At 32.8% G+C, this 12,994-nt stretch overlaps 1 protein-coding gene across 1 annotated transcript in view; it reads right to left on the reverse strand.

Annotated features, from left to right (window-relative positions):
- The window catches only part of LOC127974684 (eukaryotic translation initiation factor 3 subunit H-A), a 59,432-nt gene that overhangs the window by 7,410 nt on the left and 39,028 nt on the right, over positions 1-12,994 (reverse strand). The window contains exons 4-5 of the mRNA XM_052578137.1: positions 8,193-8,292; positions 4,814-4,963 (exon numbers count right to left, since the gene is read on the reverse strand). Coding sequence (XP_052434097.1) covers positions 4,814-4,963; positions 8,193-8,292 — 250 coding nt within the window. The remainder of the gene's footprint in view (positions 1-4,813; positions 4,964-8,192; positions 8,293-12,994) is intronic.

Genomic DNA, 12,994 nt, shown 5'->3' on the forward strand with positions numbered 1-12,994 from the left:
TGCCAATGCTGAATCTGTTCCAAGTGCTACATATGTTGCTTTCAGACAAATTCTAAACAATTGCATGCATGCTTCATCAACAAAGCAATCCCATAATGCATTAGTTGTTTTACCACCAAACCAGAGTCAAGTCTGCCAAGCTCTTCAAGTGAAAATCATTATTTGTATGTCATTCAAAGTTAGAGCTTGTAGTGATGCAATTTCAGAAAGAATGGTATCTATGTAGGCAGTATGCAGCAAGTTGGCTCGCTAGGGTTTGGAACGGAGCCATTCTACTTCGTACTGTAATTCCCCGAAAGCCAGGTGAATCACTTTATTAATCAAGATTAGGCTTCCGAAGACACAGTCATTTCCATTTTTATCTGGTGACAACGTGCAATCACAAAGCCCTCCCGAGAACATTTTGGAGCGTTAGGTAAAAGATGACACCACTGACACTACTAAACACACTTTAAAGATAGTAGCACGCAGTTGCAAACTGGATTTAACAAGTTTAATTGATACACTGTAAATATGATTGTCATTTTAATGGTAACAGACTGTAATAATACCACGGTAACTGGTCAACGGTAAGTTCGCTTACAATATTGGGAAATATTACTATAGCAGTAATAGATCTAAGAAGATATTCAATGTCATTTTACAGTAAAACACTGTTAAATGTAGTCCTTGGGAGTTTAAAAAGAACAAGCCATCTTATAATTTATAGTGAAACACCTTAAATTGACGTTCCCAGACATAGTTGTGACAGCTCACGAGGATTTTTGTTTCTTATAGGGATGTAACGATTAGCCGCAAGCCAGTTGAAAATCGATTCAAATGTGTGATTCAAATCTGTTGAGAAGCTAAAAAAAAAAATTTTGTTAGGAGTAGGAGTTTATATGAATGTATGTCTGAGGGGAACTTACAGTCTTTAAAAAAGTTTAGATGGTATTTTTTCTTTCCATCTTGCCTCTGTATAATGCATATTAAAGTTCATAAGTGCAGTGCTGCTTTGTTTACAGCGGGAAACAAGGAAACGCTTTAAGCGCCAACTGCTGGCAGATAGTGAATCTGCGTCTCGCTCAGCTCATCTGCTGTTTCTGTTTCATGCAGATATTTTTTATGTATGGTTTCATTCTGTTAAAGTCAAACCATTCTGTTTTTGCTTCAAATTTCTAAATTAATTTAATTTAGATACAAAACTGCTCACGTTGCATGTATGCAGCATCTTTGTTTGGATCATGATTAAAATGCAGTGGTTGCCTCTAATTTTAAATGGAAAGAGCACAGACAAAGCCTAAGAGATTTCTTTTATTTGTGCACTGTATTTAAATTGTCATTTAGCAGAGTCTTTTATCCAAAGCGATTTTACAAATGAGAATAATAGCAGCAACCAAATCTATCAAAAGAGCAATAATATGCAAGTTCTATATTATATATAGTATATAATTATAGTGAACACATTTCAAATTCACAAAGACACGTGCAGTATTATGTCCAAGCAATAATAAAAGGACACATTTAATATAGAATTTGTCTCAAATCTAATTTTGTTAAAAAACAGTGAATTGAATCGAATTGTGAGTTGAGCGAATCGTTACATTCCTAGTTTCTTACATATGATGTAAACTGAATATGTATTACATTATTTTATCATCACATTACCATGATGGTGTTTATTTGTTAGACACCATGCATCTTTTCATTTACATCAGCTTTTAGAAGAGCTGTTTTGATTAACTGCGATTCCATCGAGTGACTTTCTCCTTACCGCCTATGTTTTTATTGTGATTGTCAGTGTATTAATAAAAAGTAAAAAAACTGATTAACGTCATTTGGTATTTTAACATTAAGTTAGTGAAATTTAATTCTGTAAAGCATAAGTATAAGTATATATCTCTACACAATTTTCTTTTTACCATAAATTTCACAGATATGTTTTTTATAGAATAAAACAAATTAAGATCTAGAGATCAAGCAATGCTCGTTTTAGAAACTAATTTTAAAGTCAACAAAGAATAAAAAAATCTGTCTCTATACATTCCTCATTTCATTCCAAACCTTTCTTTGACTTTCTTCTTTGAAACATTATCTTAGCCGCTCTTTCAAACTAAGTAACTGTTATTGAAGATGCTTCTAAAAGCATGCAAAAATGCCAAATATCATAATAATGCTTTAAATGACTCATGTACTACATTTCAACTCTTCTGAAGATCTACGGAAGCTTTGTGTGACCAGAAGACCACAATTTAAACCATTAGATCACTGCTTGCCCCTGTAGAGAGCCGTTATTCATTGTGACCAAATCATCTCAATCATTCAGAGCGAGCGGAATCAGCCAACTCTATGGAAATATCCAACAATCAAGCAACGTTTGGTTCACAAAACTTCTTTCACTAAATCTGCCAAGGAGATAGATTTAATTGTAAGCTATCGTATGTCTTCAGTCGACTCGGAATCTAATGCACGAGTGTATGGAGCGCTTTTGCACCCTTTAGCCCACATTTCATCGTAATTGGCTGAAAAAAAAAAAGTGACCAGCAGAGTCTTCCTGCGTTTCACAGGAAAAAGCAGTACTTTGGAACGACATGATGGCCAAGCAAATGAGGACAATTTTCATTCCTTTACCATTCATCATTACATGCTTTCAAGTCTCTGTGTTTTTGGAGTGACACATCTGCTCTATAGACCTTTTGGTATTTGCCAAGAAAGGAAAGGGCATCTCTGTACACAGGAAGACCGAAATTACATGCTGAATACATTATCATTATCTGCGTGCTGATGGGAAGGCTGAATGATTTCACCAGCAGGGCCTATTAAACACACTAACTCCTGGGATGTTCTGAATTACAAATGAAAGACATACTCAAAATGGCAAAGATTGTGCCGACTCATAAAGCATTAACTATAAAGACCAAAACACCTGCTCACATCCCAAGTATTTGGTCTATCAATTAGTCTGATTCAGAAGAGGGGCCTGAACAGCTGTGGCTTCTGGGGGAGCATGAACAGTCAGAAGAAATGACATTTCCAGTTCCTACGTTCATTAAAGAATTCATTTTCCATTTTAAAATAAAGAGAGCTCAATGTGCTATGTAGATCAGAGATGGGAGATATAGCTAAAAAAATAAAATAAAAAATATTTTTTTTCCATCCTTTTAATGCTATTCTATATATATATATATATATATATATATATATATATATATATCTTGGTATTTATCTGTATGCTCCGAAAAGGCTTGAAAGGGTGATTTCTTTTCAATCAGAAAAGCCAAACAGCCATTGTAGCCTCAATATGTCTAAGACACAAACTAAACTTCTTTTAAAATCTAGTTTAAAAATAACTGCATGTTTTCCACTCCATTTTTTTTCAGTAAATGTGCACAAAAACACTACAGTTTAAATGCTTAAATAACTGTTTCAACTCTTTTGTAACATTATAAATCTCACCTTTTTAAAACATTTTTAATGCATCCTTGCTAAATAAAAATATTAACATTTTCATTTTTAATTTATATGCCCTAATATAACAAGCAAAAAAATAACAACAGTACTTATCTACAATTAATTAGTTTTTTTTTACATAACCTCTATTAACATGTTTTTTAAATGAATTAATAAAATAAAAAAAAGACTGAAACTGACAGTTTGGACCAGTTCAGAACAATAAAATCAAACAAATCTTAAATCAGGAACATTACATATTTTTCAGATGATCAAAACCAGTATCATTAACTATTAAAGTGGTATAATTTACATACAGAAGTCTTAAAGGTACAGTAGCAAAACTATACACGCTAAACAAAACTATACACGCTAAACAAAACTATACACGCTAAACAAAACTGCATCATTTTTAGTGCAAGAATCCCTGGACTTGAAGAGAAAGAGAGAGAGAAAAAATGAATTCTGTAGAATGTGTCTCTGTTATAGACTCTAATCTTTCCGTTTAATATACAGTCTCTAAACTACTGGTCATATTAGTTCAATAAAAAAGAAAGAAAGAAAAAGAAAAGAAAAGAAAATTCATTCTGAATGTAATGAGGCTCATTTCTGGGAACTGCTCTCCTGGAAACGGACTCGACTCAATCTGTAATAAAATTCCGTTGAATCTAACTGGATAAGCCAAATTAATTTAGACGAGAAGACTATTTGCAGGAGAATAAAACATCCAGCTCCAGCTAGGAGCATAATGATGGACCCCCGAAAACTGCATTTTAGGTCAGCGGCTCTTATCTGGTGAGCCACTGGGTAAAAATGATGTTAAATGCAAATAAAATGAAACTAACCATTTCATTGTGCACAATAAAGAGGTTTCTAAACTTTTCAAAGGCATCCCTATCAGTGATTCTTGACATCCGGTCAAACCCCCCAGTATTTTGGCACAGATTCAGCTATGGTTTGGTTATATAGTTAATACTAACACAATATTAAATGCAAAACCAATTAAGAGCCAGCTTTTGGTTATTCTGGCAAATGATGATATACTAGATGCAAAAGACATAGCTGTAATGTTTGTATTTGTATTTGCCTGAAAGCAACTGAATTCAAATTGAATAAAAATCACTGTTTGCAGCATTTCTTTGCTCCCAGAAGGCTGGTTTTATAACGGTTTGGTTCAGGCAACACGCAAGACCTATTTGGAGTGTCAAGATTAAACTGTGCCGTCAGGGCTTGTCAGCGTGTATTGCATTTCCTCGGTCAACTTCCTGGGCGAAACAGAGCCGAGGCAGAGAGGCTTAAAAGACACGGCTTGACCAGATGAATCAGCAAATGACAAATCTTTTTCCCAAAATGGACACAGAGGTCAGGGCAGGGTGATTCTGACCTGCTTGACAGATTGAGCAGCTCGTGCTTGTCAGCCACCGTACTCTTCTCTTGCAGATCCAACAGGAGCACGTTTATGAGATGAGAGTTCTTGATGACGATGGGGACTTCCTCGAACATGTGCTCGTAGCCAATGCAAGCCTTCTTCAGCCTGAGAAAAACAAGACACGCAGAGTTACAAAAAGCCTTGTGTATCAACAGCTAAATATGAAGACAACAGTGTTTTAACTGCTAATATTATCTAAAAAGATATTAACACTTTTATTCAGCAAAGATGTATTGATCAAAAACAGACATGTATAAGGTTACAAAGACTTCTATTTCAAATAAATGCTGTTCTTTTGAACTTTCTGTTTTCAGCATTAATAATAATAAGAAAAATTTCTTGAGCAGCAAATAAATAAATAGATTTTTTAAATAAATATAAACAAAACATTTATTTTAAGATTAATAACATTTTGACTGTATTTTTGGTCAAATAAATGCAGCCTCGGTGAGCAGAAGAGACTTTTAAATACATTAAAAAAAAAAAAACCTGCAGACCCCAAACATTTGAAGTGTAATGTTTTTGTGTGTGTCCTCATTATGACTTCCCATCTTGTCTTTCTTTTTAAATAAATAAAATGTATGTATAATATGTATAATGCATGCATGTATGTACAGTTTCTGTGTCCCTAATACCACTTTGCATCGTGTTAATCTTTTTTAAAATAATAATTAAATATAAAAATAATAAATGTTTAGTTTTTGTCCTCAATGCCACTTGCCATCTTGTTAATCATTTAAAAAAAAAGAAAAAAGAAATATAATGTAAGGTCTGTGCCCTTGATACCACTTTCCATCTTGATAAACTAAAGTATAAATTAATATGTGTTAATTAACACACACACACACACACACACACTCATACATATTATAAATAGCTAAATAACTAAGACAACAAATCACAATTCAGTTTGAAAATATTAAAATGACCATCATCACCACTGGTTGCATTCTGAATACTGAGTGATCAAAGATAAAAAAAAAAAGAAAATACAAAAATAAAAAGTGTTTAAATCTACAATTTTAATTTACCATTCATTTCCTTTTACTTTGCAATTAACATCCATCTCTGGTGACTGAGCGGCCAGCAATAAATACAAGAGTAAACAGAGTCCTAAAAGTTTTTTATGATCCAATCATTCAAAACACGGAACGAATACGGAGCACTTTTAAAGTACTTCTGATTTCTTTTTAAATGCTAATGCACATTGATGCATCCCAAACAAACTCTGCCTACTCACATGTCAATCATCCAGTGCACTTAAATAAGGGTTTTAATCTTTACAAAGAAAATAATGATTCACATCAAAAACATTTGAAATGATGGTGTTGGAAGCATCATGTGTGCATAGAGATTACTATTTGAGAAGCAGTGTGCATACTTTTTATGCTCTCTCAACATGCAACATACACTGATGCAATGAGATGACATGAACACCGAGACCCCCCCTCAATTCAATCAATGCAATTCAATGAGACGCACGTTATTACCAGATGTAAATGGTGATCTGTCTTTTAGATGAGCACTCGTGTCATCTCATCTCCAGAGCAGTTAGAAGGGCACTGGACCCGCTGGCCCAGGCCACGATCTGTCATTTCAGTGAGTCGTATGTTCTGCATTTCAAGCTGAATTGCAGAAAATGATGGAGGAGCAAGAAGAATGTTTGAGGAATATCAATATAGCGCTGCCTCGGAGACCCTGAGCACAGATTGATATTCTCTATGAATCTGACAAGCGATCTGTATGCATCATTCACAATGACCCACCCGTATGTTCACTAGACAAATAGAGGCTTATTTTCATAATCAATAGTGTTGCTCTCCTTAACTAGCTGAATATTCAAGAAGCAGCCTCGAATGATGAGCACCAATCCGAGGGCGCTGGCAGATGACAAGGTCACAACAGGCCTCTGGAACAGTTCTGATGTCAACATAAAACAGTGTTAACCACATTACATCTTTAATATTTCCTCAACTGAATACAGATATTCTCAGATGTCAGTTTAAAAAAAAAAAAAAAAAAAAAAAAAATTATATATATATATATATATATATATATATATATATATATATATATATATATATATATATATATATATATATTTATAATAAAAAAAAAAAAACAAGAGCATGGAAATACAATTAAATGATGTTAAATTTCATAAAAAAATGTATAAAAATAATTAATTTAATTTACATATACATTTTTTTATATATTAATTTAAGAAATATAATAAGTATATGTATAATATAATTCTATAAAATCTGTGTTTATAATATTTCAAATGTTTTTATGTTTATAATTTTTTCGTTTTTTATTTACGTTTTGTAAGTTTTAATGGTTTTCCTTTTTTATCTTTATAGTTTTTATTCATTGTTAGTTTGTTATTTTAGTACGTGATGTTAAACTCAATTTAAATGAGAAATGTTGATTTGGCAACTAGTTGTTCTTCATATTTTAAAGGTTTTTATTAATTAAATTTTTAATACAAAATTAAATAAAAAGAAAACAAATGCATAACGTTTTTATGAATTATTAGTTTGTTATTTTAAATCAATATTTATTTTATTACTGTTTGTTTGTTTGTTTGTTTGTTATTATTATTACTATTGTTATTATTACTACATTAAATTGATAAATGTTGCCTTGGTATCCAGCTGAAATACGTTTTTAATATTTTCATCATGTGTTTATTTTATTTCAAGTAATTTGTTTTTTTATCCTCGAGCAGATTACAGACTGATTAATTGAAAAATAAATGCAAAAAGCAATTTTCAAATGACCAGAAAAATATCAGAAAATACATTGAGGATATAGACAGATTGCTGATGTGAAAAGGGCAGCCGTTTTGATGAAAAGATTAAAATGATTTGGAAAAAGGTTCAAAGAAAGACGAGAAGCAGAAGCTCTGTAACACACATTAATAAAGCAAATAGGATTGACTTTGATTTGGTGTTGACTTTAATGCATGGGTGTAGGCTCTTTACCCGCAGCTAACCCTACAGCGCTCCAGTCCCCGAGCGAAAGACTTCACGCCGCTGTTTTTCTCACAAGTCACTGCTTTGCTGATACATTCCCCCATTAGGCTTATGTCTAGCAGCAATTTAAAATCAATTACCATCTGCCGAGAAGCCAGTTAGGTTGTAAACTTTGTACATTTGTTTGTTTGGCAGACAGCGCTGACTACTCCTTCAAAGACGCCCCATCGTGACGAATAAAAGCCCCTCACTGATGCTCCTTCTGAGCAGGGACGAGTTGAAGAATGTTCTTATTAGTGACAGATTAATGGAAACAGGAAAAGGAAGTGACAAAAGGCAATGGAAGTGTGTCTTACCCCTCCGGAGAGAAGTCTTTCTCCTTGCAGATCTCCATTAGTTTGGGGGTCAACCTGTAGGCCTTTAGACAGAGAGAGCCTTGCGCGGTCTTGATGGGATCTATGAAGCAAAAAACAGCACAGATGTAAGCTAGATTCACACGTGTGCATATTGTGCATACAAGTTTGCCATTGGAGAAAATGCAGAAAATACAGAGTGACCTGCAGAATCCAGACATAAAAATTAAATCTATTCCATAACGTGAAATGTCATGTCACTTCACCAAAAAGGACAACCTGTCAAAATAAAAGTTCAGTTTAACTAGAATAATATGGCTTAAATTAACTTGAATAATAATAATATAATAATGCACAATTTTTGTGATTTAATTATAACCTCTGTTGTGCAGCATTTGGGGGGGGAAATTCCCACTTATTTACAAATTAAAAGATTAATTCACCTGTACATTTTTTACATGTTTATTTGAAAATTTTGGGGGAAATAAATAAATTGTATTTATGAATTCAGTGAATTGGACATGCTTTTTAATATCAATCAATCAATCACCTTTATTTATATAACGCTTTAAACAAAATACATTGCGTCAAAGCACTGAACAACATTCATTTGGAAAACAGTGTCTCAATAATGCAAAATTATTTAATTAAATTTAAAGAAACCATTAAAATGCAATTCAGAAAACTGAAAACACAAAATTTGAAGAAAAAAAAGAAAAGAAAAAAATAATTTGAGGTAAATTAAAACATTTTATAGGCCACTACTTTCATTTTGTTTTTTTTTTTGTTTTTTTGCTTTTATAAACTAAATGTTGTTAAATTGCATATGTTTGAAGATAAATTAATTAAGACATTTCTTCTTTTTATTTCTAAATCATTAAAACTTAAGTCTAGTTAGGGAAAAAATGGGATACAAATTTAAATGAAGGAAGGAAACAATTCGGTATTTAATGAAAAACATGCTTCTAATCAACATTTCTTTTGCTTTATCTGCAATACTGGATGGAATGTTTTTCAATGCATTCTGGTTTGCCTGCACAAAAGAATGTATCTGGTAAGTCAAGGTGAGCTTCATGCCTCTTCAATCAGGGAAAAAAACAAACTTTAGTGCAACATGTACATATTCAAGATATGCATCTGTTGCACATAATGAAAGGTGTGATAAAAATCACTGCTGAATGAACATGGCATGAATGAAGTTAGATCTATGAAACAACTGAGCTTATATAGAGCAGCAGTACATCACAATATCATTAGGAAGTGTTTTCAGTAGCATTAAATCCCAAATATAATTTTGCATGGTTGAACAGCACAAAGGAGTAATTTCTCCAGCAACACAGACTGATGACTTCATCATTGGCTGATACTGATAATTATACACCATTATACTTTAATCCTTTGAAGATATTCAATAAACCACTTCCATTCAAAAGTTAGGAATCACATTTTGAATGGGGTCTCTCTTTTACTTCTCCTAACAGAGGAAGCATTGAATTGACCCAAAACAATGCTAAAGCTGAAAATTATAATTACTGTTCGAAATAATGGCGTTTTATTCAGTCTTAACCTGCATGTGGCATCATTCCAGTCTTCTCAGAAACCACTGTGACACCTCATCCTTACAAAATGACTGCTAATCTGCTACTACAGAAACATTTCTTATTACCTCAGCTCTGTTCGAAATGGTTCTGTGATCTAATGAAGTGTGGAAATGGCAATACAATGTCTTTTTTCAGATGTTGAAATATTAAGTACACTTTCTTTTTTTTTTACTCCATGTACAATCTTGGTATCAAAAAGAAACTGCTTTGGTTGTCTGCATATGCAAGCGTGCATCCGCCGTCTCTAACCAGGACAGAGAGATGCACAACAATAACCACATGTAGATCAGAGTTTGTTGTTTGGGAAACATGCATCCCAGCTCCTCGGCTGGAAGTTTGACTGAACAACACGCTAAACATCATCCACTTGATCTATAGACGTGAAGACTCGAGAGACGCTGCAGCCCTTTTAGGAGTTTCAAGCTAACAAGAAGGTTAAAAAAGGCTTTAGATAGATAGATACAAAGATAGAACACAGAATAGAAGCAAGAAATGCCCTACAAGCCAATTACAGCTACCAGAAGCGCCACAGAAACCATTAGATGAAACATCACCTGGACATCAGGGGTGCAATTTTCCGTGAAAAAAGGATGGAGAGAAGCAGCATGCACGCACAATGATCCAGGTTCAATTGTATTTAATGTAAACACTGGCCAATAGTGCTATTTTGCTAGAAAGACGGCAGAAATCACAGGTTGTGGGAAATACAACGCTTATTTGAAAGTACATTTCCTCTAGAAGCAACAGCAACATCCATCCATAGAAAAAATAAAGAGAGAGACATGTATTATTTTGGGGAAATAAACAACAACAAAAAACATTTTATAATTTATATTTATATAATTTATGTCATATCAAATGAAGTTAATGCTTAAGAAATTAATATTGTAATTGTAACTATAGAAATACAATTGAGGATAATTTATATTAAGTAGCCTAATTAATAAATTAAATCAATAAATATTCAAATTGACATTATTAATTTAAATACGACATATAAAATGAAGCTAAATGATACTAAACATTTTTTTTATAATGAAATATTTGATAATTTAAATGTATATATATTTGAAAGAATAAATAATAATTGTATTAATTTTACCAGAACGGTTCATGTAAAAAAAAAAAAAAGTTACAGATTTTATTTTTTTGCATAAACACTGCACATCTTAAAATCAAAGTAATGTTTAAAGAATACAGCATTTATTTTAAATATTCACTTTACCATTAGAAATGCATAAGGAAACTATTTAAACTAGTCGAATCTAGTAATACAACTCGTCTATTTATAAAGCCAAATAAAACATGCATTAAAATAATTATAATATTCACAATGTGCTTAAATGTATCAAGCAAAATCACAAACACACTGTGAATATTCACTACATCATCCAGCTTTAATAATTACTCTGGTGCATTTTAAACCACCAAAACAGAAACTGGTTAGGTTTAGAGATTATTATAATTATGAAACATGAGAAGCAGATGATCTTTAAATAGTGTCTTTGAGAAGAGGAAAAAGCTTAGATAAGCAATACATGCCTTTAATGGTTGATCTGCAATGGGAACAAGGTGTATAACAATAAGAGAAAGGTCACAGAGTTAAGCGCCATTAAACAACCGCTTCCGTCCCGCACCTTCAAGACATTTATATTCACTGGGCAGATAACCAATCTCAGGCACGAGGGGCAGGAGGTCACGCAGAGAAGCCTTTTTCCCCCTCTTTCATAAAGAAATCATCGACTGCAGGTGCTGTCAGTTTTCATAATCAAGCTGCGCCAACCACAAAAGCTCGCCATTGCTTTTAGTAAGAGAGTTGTATTGAATTAATGTGCTTGTCAAAGAGTTGTCAAAGGCTTTGAAGTGTTCACACGGGCCTTTATCAGAGCTGTCACTCACATCCAGCCCGCAGAGGGGTCCTGCGTACTTTAAAAATGTCCTTCCTTTGCCAAAGGTAAGTCCATCTTGAGTCAAGGGTGGCCAGTTTAAATAATAATACATAATAAAACTGAAGCCAATGCAAACAAACGTCAAGATTTTGGATTTTAAGTGTTTTTTAAACCTAATCTAATGTTCACATCGTTTCCAAAACCTAGCTTAAAATATAGAGCATGGCACTTGCAACGCCAAGGTCATGGGTTTGAAACACAGGGAATGCATTAACTGATTAATGTAATTCATCTCGATTAATAAGCATCTGCTAAGTGCATTTTAAGTGCATTAAAGTCACACAAGATAACACAATGCATTTTCACTAAAAACTGTAAGATCTGATAAACTGACATTGAAACGGTCTAAAACTGCAAGACATCTTTCCTCTAAATGCAGACAGATGTGAGCAGATTTTTATTCAGCCTTTAAATGTATGAGCTTGCATTATAATGGAAAACGTTAAAATAATAATTAAAAAAAAACTTAAAAGGATCCAACACAAAACTACATAGAGGTCATGGGTTTAAATCATAGGCAATGCATGAACTCTATGCAATGAAAGTTGCTTTTTATAATGTTTTTGCTAAATGCATAAACACTATAAAAATGGGCAAATATTACACAATTGTGCATAACATTGCTTTTATGTCTTCTGAATTGTCACAGTGCATTACATCGCCTCAATGTCACAAGATATTTTGCAGAGTTTTTTAATGTACTCAAATGCATATTCCTTCAAAATGCACTTAATTTAATAAGGATTGCATATGATATATTATCAGCTTGCATTAAAAGAAATCTAGAAAAAATTCCTCGAATCGAACTAAAAACCAAAATATGGGTCAAAGGTTTGAATCACAGGGAAAGCATTAACAAGTGAAGGCAATCTAAATCAATTTATTTAAATGAGGATATGTCTGCCAGATGCATAAAATGTATTTAAAAAAAATCCACAACCTTAAAGTAATGTCTTGTAAAGTACTAGAATGCATTTTTACTCAAAACACAGTTTCCTCAAGAATCAGATCTGCTAATTTGTCAGCTTACATTAGCAATTAAAAAAATCCTTGAAACAAATAAAAACCTAAATGTGGAGTTCATGGGTTCAAACTGATGAATGCAATGTTCGTCAGTTTATATAAATATAAAAGTTAAAACATCTGCTAAATGCATAAAAGCATACGTTTAAATATTCTATTAAAGTGCATGAAATCCCCTTTATGCCACGTCTTGTAAAGTATTAGAATTTTCACTCAAAGTGATAAATGCAAT

This window comes from Carassius gibelio, chromosome B16 (genome assembly GCF_023724105.1).
Source record: "Carassius gibelio isolate Cgi1373 ecotype wild population from Czech Republic chromosome B16, carGib1.2-hapl.c, whole genome shotgun sequence".
NCBI lineage: Eukaryota > Metazoa > Chordata > Actinopteri > Cypriniformes > Cyprinidae > Carassius > Carassius gibelio.